Below are 20726 nucleotides of genomic sequence, written 5' to 3' on the forward strand. Positions count from 1 at the left end.
CCAGAAACTGGTCAATTATCATGTCTCAAAGCGCCACACAAGAGGAAACATGTGCCTTGGGCTTTCAACGTACTAAATACTGGTGTGAAAATGTCACACGCTATGATTTCTTCTTTTTAAAAAAAAACCTATTTAGCCTAAAGCCTTAATCATTTGTGGCTGCAAATATTAAACTAACATTTTGACAATGTAATTATATTATTGTTCTTTGAATTTGAATAGTCTTATTAGGTCTGGCATTGTATAAACTGGTGAACAATGTGGTTAAAATGATTGGTTTTCCTAACTGACAGTTGTTTAAACATCAAATATTATATTATGTGAATAAAGGTTAGAGACAACTCTGTTAGGCTGATAGGCCTGTTTGAAGACTAAAGCAAAAAGAAGTTAACGAAAACATCTTCAAAATTCACAAACATTTATTGTCTTGCCAATACAACAAAAAAATGACCTGGACATTGTTTTGTCTCTTTACATAACAACATTATTTTCACAGATAATTTTTTTCAATGGAATAATGAAATATGTATTAACAAGAGTCAGACAGAAAGAGGTAATGCGATTTACACCAAGAACCACATAATCATCTATCAACAGAAATAAAATAAGAATAAAATTTACCAGAACACTTCTGTTGAGAGAGCTATAGGGGAAGTGGGACTTTAACCTATTTAATATTTACAGCCCCTGTATCTGGCAATGTGCTTTCAAAACAAGTAAATCCTGAGTTTTAAGTCTCGGTATTGACAGTGCTTTTCACAAACTATACAAAACAATAAAATAAGTAAAACAATCTTCATTTAAAATCAACCAAAAGAGGAAATTCCATGTCAATGAGTACAAACTATTTGACTTTCTGGACAAAACGGCAAAGGTCCACTGGCCGTCCAAAGGTGAAATCTTAGCTTACTATTTACATGGTCTTAATTTCCTCTCTTCAGCCTGTTTCTCTCTTCAAAATCTTACATATTTACAGTTCATAAATATACTTAATTATCCTTTTAAGAATTCAGAAACATGAAACGGGCGGCATTTTAATCTTGCAAAAGTGTAAATCCTACCTTAGCAAAGGACGAAACAACCATATTAAACTGGACTGCTGCACTTTCTATTTGCTGCCACTCTAGAAATGGCAATTGTTAAGGCTTGACGTTTTGCTCGAGAAAGTCTGTGTGCCGGGCTGAAGCATCGTTTCCTGCGTTAGATTCAAGTGGTTCGTGGCAGAAGCAAGTGTGGGAGTCAGCATGGCCAAGATCTGAGCCTGTCCACCCGGTTGTGTGGTGTACGGCGAAGCTGGTGAGCTGGCCGCACCAATTATATTGTCTATTGAGAAGGAAGGCCGACTAGGGCCATTAGTGTCCGTTTTGAGAGGCGCCAGACCAGGAAGGGTCGGGCTGAGTTGAGGATAGAAAGGCTTTCTCAGCTCGGTACCTAAAAACGACGGCAAGCTGTGTGGCGTGGAGAATATGGAGGAAGGCGTTGGGAGAGCACAAGGTGCGTTTTGGAAAGGGAACGCGCCTCCCGGGTGGTGTGGGTGATAGGGGTGATGCGCGTGGAAATTTTGCAACTGTAGACCGTAATTGTAACCGTACGGTCCGTAGCCGAAGCCAGGTAGAAATACCCCTACATCCCTAAGGATCTCGTTGGTCTGGTGTCTTTTGAAGCGCTTCCTTCTGCGCAGAAAGCTCCCATTGTCAAACATGTCGGCGGACTCTGGGTCGAGGGACCAGTAATTGCCTTTGCCCGGGTTACCGGGTTCACGGGGTATTTTTATGAAGCAATCATTTAGTGACAAGTTGTGACGGATAGAGTTTTGCCACGCGGGGAATTTCTCCCTATAATATGGGAACCTGTTGCTGATGAACTCGCAGATTTCGCTGAGAGTCAAACGTTTCTTTGGGCTCTGCAGGATAGCCATGGTTATCAGGGCTATATAAGAATAAGGGGGTTTCACCAATGCATTTTTCCCTGGTTTATCCCCCGTTAACGAACCGGCTCTGTTGTCATCCCGTGGCCCGACCCGGTCAGCCGGACAGTCCAAGCTGCTTTGGCCCGGAGAGATTGCGCCCTCCCCCGCATTCTGGGACAGATTGTCATCGGAGTCATTGTCCAAGTGAAAACTATGATGGTGGTGAAGAAATGTACCCTCTTTTACAATATCCCCGCCAACGACATCGATGTCCACATCGTCGGACAGAGCAGAACTGTCCGACATGTCCGTCCCCAGAGTCATCCTTGGAGAGTCTTTTTGTCTTCCTCTCTCTCGTTCCGTGTCCAGTCTCGTGTAGCACCCAACACAAGCAGTGTGTCCCTCTCAGTCACTTGTGCGTTCTGGAACCACAAAACTCCAGTCCTCCCGAAGCCAAGAATATCTTTTCTTCACGTCCGGGAGCCGCATAGAGAATGTACCTTGAGAAACGAAAAACACTCGAAAGGATCACACCGGACTTGCATTACACAAAAATCGTCCAGACCTCAGAGCGCTTTCAAGTCTAACTGGACACTCGGTTAGACCTCGATTTCCTTTTCATGGAGCGTAGTTGGTCCGTATGCGATATGAACTTTTGGATCTTATGAACAGCAATATGACTATGCATTCACTAACGAGTTTTCAGTTTTCATTATTCGAGCATTTGTTACCGTGTACAGTCGCAGCGCTGCGCGTGAATGAGTCTCCAAGTATACCCCCGCGCGGCTTCCAAAAACTATTTATCCAGGCACCATAATCACGTGATCAGCATGTCAGTAACCAGGAACTAAGGGAAGTTTAGAGCCGAGAAAAGCAGCAGAAGGGAGAAAACAGCAAGTACGTGTTATCCACTCGCCTTAACGTGTATATAACTGACATTCGCGACAAATGACAAAAATAATACTGATTAAAAAATCAGTAGCCTATAGGCTATATATCCTGCACCACGAGGATTTTTTAAAGAGGTGACAACAAATAAAGTGGCAATGCATAAATCAAATAATATCACAACTTTCTACACTAAATGATTTATTATTTTTTGTTGTTTAAAATAATCAGCATTTTAACAATAAGATATTAATAATGATCCAAATAAATAATGAGTATACTTTAGTAGCCTATGATAAGTCAATTATATAGCAAATAAACAAAAGGACAGAAAGAAAGAAAGAAAGAAAGAAAGAAAGAAAGAAAGAAAGAAAGAAAGAAAGAAAGAAAGAAAGGCACTGTCATATTTTTTTGCACCAAATCCCCAGATTAATATTTTTTTTCCATTGGCTAAAGATATTATTATTATTTTTTTAAATCCTTCCAAATAAATAGTAGCTATAAAAACGAATCGAAATTTCCTAAATAAACGGACACATTAAATAATAGGTTACATGAGACTTAAAACAGATACATTTTAGGGTCACAAAGCAACAGTGATTAATTACAAAATTGCACAGCACGATAGGGACAAATTAATTTAATCCACAGTTTAGCATATGGAGTCCACAATAGTTCACTGCACGTATTTAAATATTTCACGATATTTGTAATATCCTTGTATTCATTTGCATTGCAGAACAGCATGAATCAATAGGCTAAATTATTCTAGAACTCGGCAGGTGCATGGACTGTTTAAATAAAATTTATTTGGCATGAAAATAACCTTAAATTGTATATACATATAATAATATATGCTTACAAAAAACAGGGTGAAACGAAATTTGCGTGTAGTACAAAATCTCATGAGTTCCAGTTCTAAGGTTATTTTTTTAGTGCCGTTATTCACCTCTTTTTTTCTCAGTCAAGAATTCCAAACACATCCGTTTATGGATACTATGTAAATATTCTCCTAACGTATATAAAAGCACAATAATCTCTGCAACCTGTTTGAATTCGTCATTGCTTATGGGTAGATGACAACTATTATGCTCATTATTCATATACAAACCCCAAGACCCAGTCTGTGCCTCAGTTACATTAAAATATGTTTCATAGGATATGCCAAATTTCATACTCAGCATGCTTTGTGACCATATTTTCTCTTATATTCCGTTTCCCATAAAAACAATTATATTCCATTAAGCAATACATGCGTCTTTTCTGCTATTAAACTAGAAATGCAAGTGCACATAAAACAGGCATTTGGCAATTAAAATATTTTAGTTTAATCTTTTACTAGACTGTAGTTTAGTCTTTAGGTGTTAATAACTTAAAAGGAGTTAATTGCTAAACATTTCAGATAAAGAAAGTGTCAACCTAAAAGAAAGGTAAAGTAGAAATAAAAAAAATCAATCAATTGTTGTTCATAAACTGCTTGTTAGAAACGATGGTGGAGACGGAGCAATCTATGCCACTTACAGAACAGCTGCCTATGGGAGCCCAAACTCACAGGTCAAGTTAGCACTGCAATTTTTATATATTCTCAAATTGGAATCCTATATTTATTACTTTTTTCAATGCCTTATGAAATGTAGTCTCTATCTTAATACAGCGCTCGAGTAGGCCTAAATAAACTTTAATAACACTCTTTTCTGTCTGCTCAAAAGGACCAAAAAAAAAAAGGAAGAAAAGAAAATGAAAGAAGTAAATGTCGTGCACGTCTAGGTCCCTGCACAACATAAACGTCATAGTGCAAACCACAGGCGACACTCTGAAAAAGAACCAGATCATCACCGTCGGGTTTTGGCCTAAACTGACAAATAGGCTTCCCCTTCCTTTTTTCATCCTTTCCGCTTTTAAGTGGGCTCACCAGTAGATGTGTTGATGGCTGACACGGAATAAAAGGACTCTGTACAGCGTACTGTAACTATGTAACATTTTTAACTAAATTACTGCCACCTAGCGGTTCTTTGGTGCATCCCACACAGATGAAAAAAAAAAAAAAAAAAGACTCCGTAACCAACCAAATCGAACAAAAATAGTCATGCACACTTTTTAATTTTACGAAAACTAGTATAGCGGCTCTTAAAACGTAGCCTATTATGAATAAAATGTCGTGGTAATTAAACCTTGTGCTGCAAAAAGTCGGAGGACCACAACGACATGGGCTGGGTTTCTCAATAACTATCATGCTCTTAATTATATGAAGTCACTCTTTTTCTCTCTTTTTTTTGCGCCGTTTTCTCAAGCCAGTAGGCCTATTCCATATCAATAAAGAAATGAAGCGCATCGTTAGTGTTTTTAGACTAAACTACCGTCAAACAAGAGTTTGTCTCTCCAGTATGAAAAGAGCTTGAAATTCCCTACAAGCATGAAAATGTATCTTGCGGAAGGGCTGAACATCCAAGGAGTAAAACATTCTGAATTGAAAAAGGGGAATAAAAAAAAAAAAAAAAAAATAGAATTCAAAAATAGATCCTCAATAAATAGAATAAATTAAGTTTTAGAAAAAGAAAGAAGTGCATTTAATGGCACTGCACTTGACATGGATCATAAGGGACGCGGTTACATTTAGCCTACACTTCTGCTCCTTTGAAAACTTATACAAAACGTTCAAAACAGAGTTATAGGACAGGCTACAAAAATAGAGGAAGGCTGTGGAGTATTGTTTTAAACACTATTTTTAACAAAACATTTTATTCTCGGAAATAATATGATTTTGCAGATAAAACGTGTGATTAAACGTTTTCTACGTGCTTCATAGACAACCATGTGTTTAGACAAGCGTTCTTATGATATTGGGAAACCCAGTCATGGCCTAAACTTGGTGGTGACTGACATCTAGTGGATTTTATGTAAAATGCTCCAAATCTTGGTTTTATTGCATTTAGTCCAATAACCAGTCGATGTCGCCCCCTCACCAGCAAAATAAATGGGCGTTTACACAATTTGTGATTGAAGTTCAAATATATAGTGCACAAATATGTTAAGATGATATTTTATAGGCGTAGACTAAGTGTCAAAAATAATTCTATTAAAAATTATTCTTATTTCTTTCTCTAGAGAAGACCCACAGACTATAATCAACTGGCAAAACTATTTTATAAAATGTATAACTAAAAAGGTTAATAAAATCGATAAATAGAAACGTGTCGAATGTTAAATATTTTCAAATATACGGACTATTAAACATAGGGAAGATTCGAGTAACAAGATACGTAGGAAATTATTATCGCTGTTATTATGTTGGATTATTGAATCAAATTGTTCTGAAGGACAGTTAAAATAGAGAACAAACGAAAAATTATTACACAGACATTTATTTGCTTAAAATATTTACATTGTTCAGGGGGTTGTTTGTCCTCTGATGTAGCCAAACAAATGTTTCAGACCTCATATCAATATCAGAACTGTAATTCTTCATTTTATTCAACACAAATAACTTGTTAATTCTGTCACACGGTACACAGCCTTTGTTACATAATCAAAAAGAACTCAATCTCGCGGGCATAGTTATGCAGTGGATCGCGTTGTCAGGAGTTTTTACATGTATCGCTCCAGTCCTGAGGCAAAATTGGCTTGTCTCATATATGAATTATTGTAGGAGTTCATTATTGGTCCGGAGAGACCTAAAAGCGGGTCTGTATGATCTGAGCACGACCCAGAACGCACATGGGGCAGCGACATCCTGTTTCCCGAACAGTACACCTGTGAACCTCCCGGTGAGAAGCTTGACTGGGTGACCCCGGACAGGTGAGTAGGCGAAGCCGAGGAGGGGTACGTGTAGCTGGTTGTCATGTTTGAAGCGAGAGGTCCAGTGTTCCTGTTCAGCATGTTGCTCGTGGGATTTATCGGTTGTGTCTGAAAGCAGGTTGGGTCAGAGGTGGATACGGAACAGCTGGAGGTCATGGCATCCAAGTCTGCAGCACCCAGGCCGAGAGACTGTGCGTTGAGATCTCCTCCATTCTGCATCACTGTCTGCTGACTAATAATGTTATCGATGCTGAACATCCTGGTCTGGCCCTGCGTGACCCCGGCCGATGTCTGATAGTGATGCAGCATCGCCGGGTGCGGAGACCCAGTCAACTGAGACCCGTAGCCAGACGTTACACCCGGGTACAAGGCGTTGGGGTATGCCTGCCTACCCATAGGTGTGGGCGTAAAAGCGCTCGAGCTTTGCATGTACCCAGGATATGTGCTAACATCAGTCCGCTTGAAGCGCTTCCTCCGGCGCAAGAAACTCCCGTTGTCGAACATGTCCTCGGCGGCGGGGTCAAGCGTCCAGTAGTTTCCTTTACCGGGCCTACCTGGCTCTCGCGGGATCTTCACAAAACAGTCGTTGAGGGTGAGGTTATGCCGTATGGAATTTTGCCACTTCTTGGAATTCTCGCGGTAAAAGGGAAAGCGTTCCATGATGAACTTATAGATGCCGCCTAGAGTGAGTTTTCTCTCAGGTGAATTGGCGATGGCCATTGCTATAAGCGCGATGTAACTGTAGGGAGGTTTACCTCGCTGCACTGGCCTTTTCCTCCGCCGGCTGCCAGTGGCGGGCAGATGTTCTTCTGTTTGACCCAATGAAACCCCTTCCTCCCTGTCTGTATTTGGACTGCTGCCCCGAGGCTCGGCTTTGATGAGAACACCATCCTTGGTTCGGGCTTGGTGGTTCAGCGCTGGAGGAGGAAGAGGAATCGGGGAGTCCAGGCTCACGTTGGGAGACACCACCACTGGACTGCCTGCCTCGGCTGGCGAGTGCTGGGACTCTGCCGTCATGTTGCACATGCCCGTAAAGTATGAAAAACTTGCAAGATTCATAAAAGTTGTCTTTTAAACTTTTAGGATTGTCAGAATTGTAAAATTCATTCAGCGTGCTCACTAAACAGGGTGTAAAAATGTTGACAATAATAAAAATAAGCGTGCGCCCAGCTGTAGATTAGAGAGGTGTTTGTCTAACCAGGTGAGTGAGTCGGGGAGAGTTTTATAGAGCGGGCGGAGTGACGACACGGGCCGCCTCATGACGATCGATTGGGTGACAGTTCTGCCCTCACTAACAAAGAATGCCAGGTCAGAAAATCAACGTTAAATGCATTTTGGACGGATGAATTTGTATATTTGACAACTTATTATTTAAAAGACATACCTATCTATCTGATTAACTTGATTAAGCACCAAAATTATATATAAAAAGAAGTTAAACACGGGGAAAAGTTTTCTAACCTAGCTTTTTCATATTTTAGTATGAGCTGTCATTAAGAGTTTCCGCTTCTGTCCTTCAATGAAGACAAAAAGGAAGTAATAGGCTACTTGTGACCTTATATGGAATATACATTGTGAGATATCATACAAGGCAAAGTGGCTTATAGCTTCCACTGACTTGGGGGTCTTAAGAGCAAGACCCCTAAGTCAGGTTAAATACCTACTAAATATTGTAAGCTGAACAGTTTCATATGGCTTTCTTCACATCACAAAGATCTGGAACATTATGAATGTGTATACTCAATTTGTTGATCATGTTTGTTCACTATAAAAAAACAAAACACCATTATGATATTGTTGTTGTTTTTTTTAACTCTGCATACATCTCTTTAAAGTGTAACAATTTCTGCCAGTATACTCTTTTCAATTAAATGTAAAGTGGCCACAAAGTAAACATTTCTCTGCAGGTTGTCACTTTTGCATCACTTTGATTTGAGGCTAAATGTTTTACAGTGCAAAAAAGTCACAGACCGCTCACTGCAAGTTCTATCTTTGATCTCTCGCTCTCATAGTTTGCCCAGGGTTCACTGTGTATCCAGCACAGAAACAACACACAGAAAGGCTGTAACAGACTCCCCAAACTACCTCTCAATCCACCAATTGAAAAATAAAAACAGGCCTTTAAAAACAGCAATTAAGCTGTGAAAGCTTTACAGAATGTTAAAAAAAATACTGCTGGTTTATTTGTATTCTCCAGACTGAGACTAAAGAGAGACAGGTGTTAATACAGCATCATAGCACTCAACATCAACTTCTCACCCAGGATTTTACTGATCGGATTACAGCAAGACAATAATAGCATGCACACAGAATTCTCATCAGCTTTAAAAGAATAGTTTAACCTATCAGGAATTACTAAGGCTTTGCTTTTCAACACAAAGGATCTGTCAGGAGGTAGAAAGTCATCTTGCACCTTTTCACTCTCAGCCTATGCCTAAAACTCAAAGTAAGTTTTCTAACCAAACAACCCATAAACAATTTAAAACAGGTAAGTGTATGTATATTTGGGATCGGAGTTAGCAAAAAAAAAAAAAAAAGTTATATGAACAAGAGGGAGAAACTGGACAGATCGTATTCAGCTCTGACTGATAAGAAATTGCAGGATGAATAAGACCAGAGTCATAAGCCATAACAGCATTCACCCCTGCCCAAAGCACAAAGCATGCGGCGGCCCCAGCCCCTCCCTGCGCCCAGACGCGCTAAGCCCAGCTAGCCGAACAGAGCGGCTGGCTAACAGCTTCAGACAGGCGTGGGATCAGGTCTGTATCCAAGCAGGATCTGCCCCTAGTGCTGCCAGGTCAGGCAGACAAACAAGGGCTACAGCCAGGAAACAGCCCCTCCTCCCCCGCACCCTCATCCAGCAGCCCCAGGGCCTACCATCTCATGGTAATCCCCGTAATATTACTCTCTTATCACACACACACCAGAGATACACAATCTGCCAACTCTTGAAAAAGTGTTGTAATAAATTCTACTTGGTTTATAATGCTTATGGGTCTGGATGAACATATGCACACTGTGGTACCCATTATATCATGACGAGTCTCCAACAAGTGAATATACAGTAAAATAGCATTGTTTCACCCCTAGGGGCATTGTTTGAGGTTGCATTGAAGTAAATGGACAGTTAAGATTTAATGTCCCAGGAGCTATTAAAGTAGAATACATGTCTGTTTCCCATTAATTTTATGCAACCTCAAGCAAAGGCTCAGGGAAAACTTTCCTGTGTTATTTGGATACCTAAAGGGTAGTTCACCCAAAAAGAACAATTCTTTCATCCTCTACTCACCCACATGCCCTTCCGAACCTGTATTTTTTGTGTAGACAAAAAAATGAAATGCAATGAAACAGTTGATACACATGCCACAGAAGAAAAAGAGTCATAGGTGTGTAAATTATAAGATAATTACATAAGACATATACATATTAAGACAATTACATATAATTATAAGATAATATATTTTGCAAACAAATCAGGACCATTTCTCAGATCCAACTTCACTTTTGTGAAATGTTTTGCTTTAAAAATGTGCTTATGCTATAATTCTTTAAAATATATTTCACATGGGTTGATATTTTGTTATTTAATGGCATTCATAAATTTCATTTTTATTAATTTATTTTTGTATAGAAAAAAATGCATATAAGGAAATGTAAAAACAGAAGAAAAAATCATGCAGGTATGGAATCACATGATAGGGAGTAAATGATAACAGAATTTTAATTTTTAGGTGAATTTTCTTTTAAAATGGCATTGCATTAAAATATTAAAACAAATTGCATTTGCATACAAGTTCTTTTCTCCGAGCTAACTTTTGTGAAATGCTTGAAAAATGTGCTTGTGCTATCATTCTTAAAACATTTCCCTTGGGTTGATATTTTGTAATTTAATGCAAGGACATTCATACAATTCTAAGTGTTCCACACATTATGAAGCCACGAATGCCTATGAATACATGTCCCATAACTCACCTAATTCTAACCCCATAATCTATGCAATTATTTTTCATGTTGGAAGAGATGTTTGAAATTTAGCTTGGTGTCCACCTCTGCTATATCTGTCAGAAGAGAAAGAGAGAGAGAAAGAGAAAGAGAAAGAGAAAGAGAAAGAAAGAGAAAGAGAGGTGAAGGAAAAGAGAGAGGGAGAGAGAGAACTGCTGAGTAAACACTTGGAACTCATTCATTTGCACACTGGCTCCAGGCAGGGCTGGGGTTTGAGAGGGGGTGTATGAGAAAAAGAGAGAGAGAGAATGAAAGAACGAGAGGGAACTAGAGAGGGAAAAGCGAGAGGGAGAAAGAGCTGCCCCTTTTCTTACCCAAGCTCATCAAGTACGGGCCAGGGCTCCTGAAAACGGCAGGATTAGTGGAGGGCCGGGGCTCGGTCAGGTCGGCTCAGCTCACATCACTCCTGTACTGCACGCTACGTTGCTTCGCTAAAGCACTCCAACATGGTTCTCACAGAAACACACACACACACATACACAAAGACACAATGCTCGCACAAGCATGCGCCACACATAGGTCACTGACATTCTCGGCACAGAACAGCTTTATCATTTACTGTAACTCTTGACACATCAGCGTCCACAACACCACATACATACAACTTCATTATAGCGAAAATATTTTTCTTTTTCATCTGGAAATGATAATATTTAGTCTTCTGGCAGACCTGTTGATATCAGTAGGATGACTTAAAATGTCTTCACAAATCAGTTTTGACTTATTTTTAGACCACATATATTAGTCAAAAATGTATACAAACACTTTTAACATCTACATGTCGTAATTTCTATCTCGTAGAACACCATTCAAATAATATTATGAGGGTGCAACACTAAAAATTAGAACATGATTTGTTTGTAGGCTTCCAATGGCGCCCTCATGTTGTTTCAAACCTGTATGAGTTTCTTTCTTCTGTTGAAGACAAACGAATAAATTTCGAAGAATGGTGGTAACCAAACAGTTGCTGGTAGCCATTGACTTCCATAGTATTTTTTTCTGTACTATGGAAATCAATGGCCACTAGCAACTATTTGGTTACAAACATTCCTCTTAATATCTTCTTTTAAGATCAACAAAAGAAAGAAACTCATAGAGGTCTGGAACAACATATGGGTGAATAAACGATGTGCAAATTTTAATTTGAGTGAACTATCCCTTTAAGGAACATGCACTGGTAGATCTTATCAACAAACTCTTAATGACAGTGCTTAGTGATTTTGAGCTTGGGGTCTGCAGCCATGCACAAAGATGAGAACACTCTCACTAGCACAAACATGGTCGCATGGTCATATACTCATCAGAAATCAGTTTCCCTCCCTTTTTTCTTCTCAGTTATCTTATCTGAAAGTGTTGCGAGATATTTAGGGGTTAACTATCAGGGCTATTTCACAAAAAAAAAAAAAAAAAAAAAAAAAAAAAAAAAAAAGAATTTGTTCATTTTAAAGCTGTATGACTCTCTTTGATGTTTTGAAGAACTTTATGGTCTAAATGATATTGGACCCTACTGACTTTCAGTATATGGATTGAAAACATTTAGCAGAATATCTTCTTTTTTGTTCCACCAAAGAAATTATTTATTTTAGAACCATCCCTTTAATATCTGTTAATTGCACCATACCATTAATGTTGTGGTATGTTGTGCCAAGGTCAGCTCTCATTAATAATAACTTGTTGCATTTAAATAAAAAATAAATGTTTTGTCGTGTTTAAAACAGATATCACTAATAAGACAAAGTAAAAATCTACCAATAGGCTCTCTGCTTGTGTTATAAATAATCTCTGTTTGTACAGTGCAGACTTCAGAATGACCACATCATGACTTATGAGAAAAAAACTAATTTAAATAAAACAAAAATAGCATCATAACATGTCGATTATTCACCCACAGACATAAGAAAACATTTTAGAAAACTGGACCTGATAGGTGTGAAACAGTTTACTCTCCTTCGGTGGTATTTACTGTAGGTTTTGATGGGTTTGTTGATTCTCCGATCTGTTGTTCAGAGCAGGAAGTGCCCGGAGCAGGCAGGAGATTCCTGAAGCGTTAGTTGGCCCAGACTGCTGACTGACCGACTGACTAAATGTGTCTGGGTCTATTTAGAAGCAAAAGGGGCTTTTGGAAGTTCTTAAGTGTCCTGAAGCACTACAGAAATTATTAAATAAATATGGTTAAATATAAAAAAATAACAGTTTAATTAAATTTTTGTTAGTTTTTTTTAAATCTGAGATTGAAAATAGTGTAAAATTAAATTCAACTGTTAAATACAACTGTTGTTCATCTAAAAATAGACAGTAAGATCCACCAATAAAATTCAGCGGAAAAAAGTGAGCAAGTGAGGCCACAAGTCTCTGAGATGAGAGAAAGAGACAACCGCAAAGACACAAGGACCTTCTGTCTTACTCCAGTTTTATCTTTCAACAAACACTTGCCCTTGTCTACTCTGCTCATAGCCTGAAAAAAAAAAAACCTGGTACAAAACTTTGGCTAGATTAAAAAAATAAAAATTGACTTTCCAGATACATTCTTTTGTTAGTACAAAGTACAGATGCTTTCATTTAATTCAACCTCAAAAAATAGACCCAGATGTGACAATATTTGACTGTAGAACAAGTGTCGGTGTCAATGTTACATTTTTTTTTTTTTTTTCCCATCTCAGAAAATGTTCATTATCAAACAGTAGGCTGAATCATGTGAAAGGATTGAATGTAATTAGCCTGAAAGTCTGGCAGGAGCCGTGGTCTCCAGGAATCTGTGATGTAGCGGAGCATTGAATAGTGATGAGAGATGGAGCTTCAGCATCTCCAACCTTTCATTACATCGAGAAAGACAGAGAGAGAAGGGAGAAAGAGGAAGACAACGTATCACATACACATCTAGGCCTACATTCAGCTGACGCTCACAAACAGGGCCTGCATCAACACACACACACACGTTACTCCTCTTTTATCTTTATGACATTTCATTAAAGCAGAAAGGTCAGATACAAACAGGTTTCTGATGAGTTCCTCACCTTCTGTGCTCCTCCCACAATTCACCCAGTACCACACACACACTTTCTGTGTCACCTTAAGAGACACCAAGCAAACCAGTGAACATTCTATTCACATCATTAAATACTCAGATGTTTTTAGGGATTCCCTCGTTCTGCTCCACAGCCCCGGTTTCCTCTAGATTACATGGATTTAAGTATTTTGTTGTACTGTTTACTAAAGGAGGATTCTCATGCTTGTTCCTCCACTGAGTCACATTACACGATCTGAATAGGTGCTAAAGTGGTCTAGACTTGCTCAGCAAAGGACAGAGAAGGCCTGGATTATTTACCCACCCATGTAAGGATTACAGACCATTTTAACCTGTCCATTAGCGCTGGGCCATCTCAGACAGACAGGCTACATGACAGACTCTCTTTCTCCCATTCTCTTTTTTCACCTGAGCTCTAATCCGCTCCACCAGAAGTCTGATCTGATAGAACCGAAGACTTCTGCTCATGCCCATGCTCTTATTCTTGACTGCTTACTCTCTTGTTCTTTCCATTGCCATTTTGACCCCAAGCTAGATTCAGAAATACAAAATAGCCACGAATATGCATCACAATCATACATGTGCCATATGGATGAAGGTAGCAGAAATGCTGACATATTTTACAGAAACGTTTTTCTGCCTTAAATCCAAAGACTTTAGCCACGTCTACGTTACTAGAAGATCCGAGCAGGTGCCAAAATTGACGCGCATTACTCAGAAGCAATGTCTCCCTCTTCTGGATATTGTGGTAAATGCAGAATGTGCCGATACAGAGATGGTAGCAGAAAATACAAAAATACTTTAAAAAAAAATAATAATAAAAAAAAAAAAGGAAACAGGATCAATTTTCCAATGTCAATATAGGAAATTAATGTTTTTTTGTTGCAGTTTTGTTTTTGGCATGTTTTCTATGTGTGCTCCCTAGTGTTATGAAAGACCTTAAACCAGACTGTGTGACTCATAACTCATACTACATATGACAATGTTTTCATATTCAAGTCACATGCCTACTGGTATAAAATGAGGAGAGGTCGACATCTAAAAGTTATTTTTTATTTTAATCTCTCTACCTCGCTTTGTCCGGATGTTCATGTTTCTTGTGGCAGATACCGGGACTCTGCGCATTAATTCGGCTTTAGAAGAACGAGCTGGGAGCGCAGACAGTCATTAACATTCATCCGTTAAACTGACGCTTTTATGCAACGCGAAAAATAAGGGATTTATTCTAAGCAGGCAGTCGATTGTCATTCTCGTTTAATCTGTCAAGTTTGTACTTTACTCCGGGTGAATTCAGATTCACTAAATCACCATCATCTTCTTCTGACCTCACACTAATTTAACAAGATCCCAGCCAGTTTTCACAGTGATGTCGCCCTGACGGATAAATCTGACACGAGATCGGCCTTAGTGACGACAGTCCATCTATGCCGGTTGTCATGGTTACACGGAAAGCCATCAATTAAGAAGCGGAACAAGTCTCTCGCGCTGTATAATCTCCCCTGTAGCTAATATGTAAGAGAGAAGAGGAGGTCAATATGGATCAAAGTTACAAAAGGTAATTATTATTTTCAGTTCTCGAGCGAAAATGTAGCTCTTAAAGTCCGTGGTAAAACTGCCTTTTGAATCTGAAGTAGCCTATATAGGCTATATTATGAAGTACAAAATATTTTCATACAGCATATTATATTCAAGGCACACACTCACAGAGTCTTAAGGCTTACGGCTCTTTTGAGTTTTTTTTTTTTAACAAAATAAGCTTGTTTAGACATATTGGAGACATGTAAATCTAAAATAAAAGAGTATTTTGTCAATCAAACGTCCGTTATTTTACTGATTCTAGCGCTCAAGCAGTGCACTGTTGCTATAGCAACTTCGCGCAATGATTAACATGTAATCTTACTTTTGTGATTACTGTAACGTGCGTTACACATTTATACACTATACTTAAATAAAAGTAACATTTTTAAGACGCCTATACCCCAAACTTTTTATTTATTTGTTCCACTTTTACATAGATCAGCCTATTCGTGTCACAAGGATCAAATAAATTAGAAGGGACCTTGTTCAACACTGATTATATATTCATGCATAACTTTTAATATAGGATACTATTACTAAAGAATTACGATTTTTAGACTACACGTTTTTCATATTCAGCAACAGGTCCAAACTCTGGGTATCAATCTTGAGTCAAGCAGTCATTATATTATTATTGCTCTGTAAAGTTATTTCTGGTTTTGATTAACGGAGAACCGAAGATGATGAACGGCGTGTAGCTACGCGACGAGGACTAAAACGTGCCCTGGTACTCCCACGCGCCTCTGATCATTCATTCAGCACCACAGCAACCGAACAGCGACCGCGGTGTGCACGCCAACAACGGAGATGGGAACGGTTTATTTTAAAAGCCGTACAGTAGTCGTTTTGTCAGCGCGTATTATTGCGGTTTATCCACTCTCATCTGGACGCCTCTCGTGTTAATATGTGGACGCCTGTTTACTGAAGGAATACACGCTATAACGGAGCGTCAAATGTGATTTGATCGAGAGCAACGCTCCGCTGAGTAACATACTTTTTCTCTCGTTTCTCTTCTGTCGTAAATAATGAAACACTTTGAAATTGTTTGTTGTTCCGAAAGCGCAACCATCAATCGAGAAAAACAGAATCGCGACCACCTCTCGTCGAGGCGAGCGGTCCGCCACACCTGACTGTTTTTCTGCCTCCGGTTGTGACATGAAAACTCGGACCAGAAAGAAACGGATGAAAGGGCGAAGAGCTGCAAAAGTCCATGTGGATTTGAAAGGGAACATATCAGACTGAAGTGGGAGCCCGGAACAATCCACAAGTCCGATCGCGACTGACAATCACAGACATGGGCACGCCAAAGATCAAGAGATGGTCGGAGGTCTTGCAACCTGTTGTTGATCCCGAATAGACAGAGATTTGATCTTGATTAAATCTAAATGCAATGACTTGGGGAGGGGGAGAGAAAGACATGCTTTTGATAGATTGATGTCATGTTTATTGATTTGCGTTTCTTAATTCAAATACATTTATTAATTTGAGGAGCAACTACATTGGGCGCCTGGACTGGACATGAGCTTAGATTGGCGCGTTTTTTAGGGAATATAAAAGTATCTTTATATTAGGGAAAAAACACCCTTCAAGGTTGGTTGGTTACCCTGATTCTGACCCTCTCCAGCCATGGGTTGCCTTCAGAGTGTCGCCTGCAAACCCCGAATTAAACGCGAGAACATCGTTGTTTACGACGTCTCTGCTACTATTGACCACTGCCCGACAGTGATCGAGGAGAATTCACCCATAGTGCTCCGCTACAAAACTCCGTACTTCAAGGCCTCCGCCCGGATAGCAATGCCGCCGATCCCTCGAAACGAGGCTTGGATGGTGGGTTGGATTCAAGCGTGCACTCAAATGGAATTCTACAACACTTATGGAGATCTCGGCATGTAAGCATATATAGTTTTATGACTTAGTCTTGACCATAAACACACATCCTGATCTAAAATTAGAGAAATTTAGCCACTGAAAAGAAATCACTTATGCCAAATAAGGATGTTCAAGATTACTTTTTTTTTTAAAGCTAGAAATGCTAGGAAAAAAGTGCCAACTTCTTAGAAAATATAACCTTTGAGTCCAGGTTTCAGACATTTACAAAACGGTTTATAGGCTAACCAACAATAATCAACTCCAAAAACGTCAAGTAGTGTAACCATCAATGATCAAACACATTTTAAGTCATGATTCATGAATATCAAGAGTTACCTTAAAGTTACACAATTTTTCCTGAACAAAAAGTTTTTAATTTTTTCATAAAAAGTAAAAATCCCCGATTTAAAAAATTAGTTTAATTTCTTTAAAAAAATTATGATCAGTGTTATGTTGTGGTGACTTTGATTAGATGAACAAAAGTTATTTATATTAAATTATTGAAAATTATTTTTTAAAGTAATAGACGAATAAAACAACACGCCGAACCATTTCTATTGTCCAGAATTTCAGCCCTTTGATTAAATTTTTTGCCTTTTTTCTAATTCTCAGGAAAGTATTTTTTACTTTAAGCCAAATTTAAAAAAAAAAAAATCTATTTAAATTAGAAATTGAAAACAAGTTCATTATAGAAATGGATTTTTAATGTATTTTAGAATATGTCATTTAAAAAAAAAGTCACTGACCCATCCGTCACTCATTAATGAGAGTAAATTTTTCATTTATATGTGGCACTTTGCTTTACACCATTTGAAGACATAATTGAACAAAGGATAACTTCAGTGCACCAGTGATTTATATTCACAGATAGTATGCATACATCAGCTCAGTGCCTGAGGGTAGGAGTGTTTGCACCTTCATCAGTCACCGCTCTTTCATTTATACTCCCACAAATGAGTTTCACAGCCTGTCACTGGATCAGACGGGGAGAGGCAGCGGATAAAAACAGAATAGCTGCTAGGAAATATCAGCGTGGTGGTGCTAAACAGAGTTTAGTATCGCAGGCGAACGCAATTACGTGCTCACTGCCTAATCTACAAATAAAGACAGAGCAGGAGAACAAGATAGAGACATTCTCACACCCACCCACAAGCCCTGTGACGCGTGATGTGGGCCCTTCTGATGCTGCCTGGGGGGCCTGTCTGTGTGGAGGTGTGGACATGTGTGTGGGGGTGTGCATTACTGCCTGAGCGGGTGGTTGCGTGGGGTTTTGTGTGACACAGATGGTGCCATACCGAAGAAGAAATGCCAGCGTCGGGTCATACCTAACAACACCCAGCCACATTAACATCCTCTCACACTGAGTCATTTTACACTGGCAGCTGGGACCCTGATAATGAATGTCATCCTTAACCCCAATTATCATTTGTACACTTGTACTCTCCATCTTTTTACACTTATACAGTGGTAGCCAAAATTATTAGAACATTAGTATTTTGACCAGGTAAAATTTTTTCTATCTTTTGCTGTAGTGTGTCAGTAGGAAATATGAGTTTACATTTCCAAACATTAATTTTGCCATTAACTGTAATAATACAGTGAGATTTTTGTTTGCAAAAGGAGTCTGACAACAGCCAGTGCTCCACACAGAGATCTGATCTCATCATTGTCTAATCTGTCTGGAACGATACGAAGAAACAGAACAAACTGAGACAGAATAAATCCAGAAGATCTGTGGCAACATCTCCAAGGTGCTTCAAGAAACCTACCTGCAAAGCTACAGTACTCTTAAAGGTTTTAGGCACTTGTGTAAAAATGCTGTAAAATGAGGATGCTGTAAAAAAGAAATGTCAAATAGATTCTTTATCAATTAACTTTTATTAACTAAATTAAATCAACATTTGGTGTGACCATCCTTTGTGTTTAAAAGCAGCTTTTGCCCTCGGTGCTCTTGCGCATAGTTTTTCCAGGTAGCTTTACAGGTAAGTTTTGAAGTCGTGACGTATTGTCAAGTATGGTGACCCATACTCGAAATTGGTGCTCTGCGTTTAACCCATCCAAGTGCGCGCACACACACAGCAGTGAGTAGTGAACAAATGCACAAACACACACCGTGAACACACACCCGGAGCAGTGGGCAGCCATGCTGCGGCGCCCGGGGAGCAATTGGGGGTTCGGTGCCTTGCTCAAGGGCACCTCAGTCGTGGTATTGAGGGTGGAGAGAGCGCTGGACATTCACTCCCCCCACCTACAATCCCTGCCGGCCGGGGACTCGAACCCGCAACCTTTCGATTACGAGTCCGACTCTCTAACCATTAGGCCACGACTTCTCTTGAAGCATCTTAGAAATGTTGCCACTCCTTGTGCAAACAAAAAATCTCACTGGATCATTATAATTAAATGGCAAAATTAATGTTTGGAAATGTAAACTGACATTTTCTACTGACACACTACAGCAAAAGATACAAATAACTGACTTAAAACCATTTTTTAGCTAGTGAAAATTCTAGTGTTCTAATAATTTTGGCCACCACTGTATATTCAACAGCACACCTTTGTTTGTTTAACCTCTAAACGTTAATTTCCACAGGTCAAGCTGGGAGCTTCCAGAGTTACGAGAAGGACTGGTGAAGGCCATCAGCGACTCAGACGGCTTGAGTTACCCATGGTACGGAAACACGACTGAAACTGTGACCATCTCCGGCCCCATATCCAAACCGTCACGTTTCACTGTCAGCATGAACGATAACTTCTACCCTAGCGTAACATGGGCCGTACCAGTGAGCGAGAGCAATGTGCCTTTGCTCACGTGGATCAAACGCGACCAGAGTTTCACCACTTGGCTGGTGGCTTTGAATATGGCCACACAGGAGAAGATCCTCCTGCAGACAGTGAAGTGGAGGATGAAAGTGGACATCGCTGTGGACCCCTCCAAGCCACTGGGCTCTCGAGCAAGACTCACTGGCCGGGTGCACCAGGACCAGCCCAAGGTGTTGACCCATATGGAGCCGATCCCGCTTAACGCTTTGGGTAAACCCAATGCTAATGACGCACAAGTGCTAATGTGGAGGCCCAAGCGCGGACCGCCATTAGTGGTGATTCCCTCTAAGTAGCAGGTTGTGGCTAAACTTGAAGGTTTTTAAATCAAAATAGTCAATCTGCCTTATATCCACACTGCTGCCTTTAAAGAGATACTTGGTTCTTGAATAGCCTTCACTGTAAAAAAAAAAAAAAAGTTGCGCCAACTTAAAATTTTAAGGCAACCAGCTTCAGTAGAGAACTCAAAAATCTGCTGAAGCTGGTTGCCTTAAACTTTCAAGTTGGCTCAACTTTTCTTTTTTTTTCTTACAGTGTTGGAGACACTTAAAGAGACAGTTCATTAAAAAAATAACAGTCAGATTTGGAAAAATTTGGACCAGTCAGATTTGGAAAAATTATAGTTTGGGTGAACTGTCCCTTTAATTTGATATTGACATTTGCCTTAAATCCTCAGACTCAAGTACAGAAGAAGAAACCATACTTCTGCTCTACAAAAGGGATTCTGCACCAAAAAATAAAAATCCTGTCATAATTTACTCACCTTCATGTCGTTCCAAACCTGTATGACTATTTTATACATACACACTCACTGGCCACTTTATTAGGTACACCTGGCTAGTA

General features: G+C 39.4%; 3 protein-coding genes across 4 annotated transcripts; 1 reads left to right on the forward strand and 2 right to left on the reverse strand.

Annotated features, from left to right (window-relative positions):
• Positions 1-409: 409 nt before the first annotated feature.
• LOC306849721 (forkhead box protein D2-like) lies at positions 410-2393 on the reverse strand. The gene has a single exon (XM_079384979.1). It carries the CDS (start codon positions 2231-2233, stop codon positions 1124-1126), a length of 1110 nt encoding a protein of 369 aa, XP_079241105.1. The 5' UTR covers positions 2234-2393; the 3' UTR covers positions 410-1123.
• Positions 2394-6382: 3989 nt separating this feature from the next.
• Positions 6383-7651, reverse strand: LOC306849719 (forkhead box protein E4-like; the record flags this gene model as incomplete). The annotated part of the gene is made up of 1 exon (XM_079384977.1): positions 6383-7651. The coding sequence occupies one exon, from the start codon at positions 7649-7651 to the stop codon at positions 6383-6385; it is 1269 nt and encodes a 422-aa protein (XP_079241103.1).
• Positions 7652-15055: 7404 nt separating this feature from the next.
• On the forward strand, positions 15056-20640 carry LOC306849724 (protein FAM78B-like; the record flags this gene model as incomplete). Of its 2 annotated transcripts, none has more annotated exons than XM_079384984.1 (2): positions 15056-15174; positions 19657-20640. In XM_079384984.1, exons 1-2 carry the CDS (start codon positions 15155-15157, stop codon positions 20177-20179), a joined length of 543 nt encoding a protein of 180 aa, XP_079241110.1. In that variant the 5' UTR covers positions 15056-15154. The 2 variants fall into 2 exon arrangements, with proteins under 2 accessions (XP_079241110.1, XP_079241111.1); XM_079384985.1 differs by lacking the exon at positions 15056-15174 and adding an exon at positions 16796-17086 and having other exon boundaries at positions 19657-20179.
• Between the last annotated feature and the right edge of the window lie 86 nt (positions 20641-20726).

Source organism: Barbus barbus, assembly GCF_936440315.1.
Source record: "Barbus barbus genome assembly, chromosome: 29".
Taxonomy (NCBI): domain Eukaryota; kingdom Metazoa; phylum Chordata; class Actinopteri; order Cypriniformes; family Cyprinidae; genus Barbus; species Barbus barbus.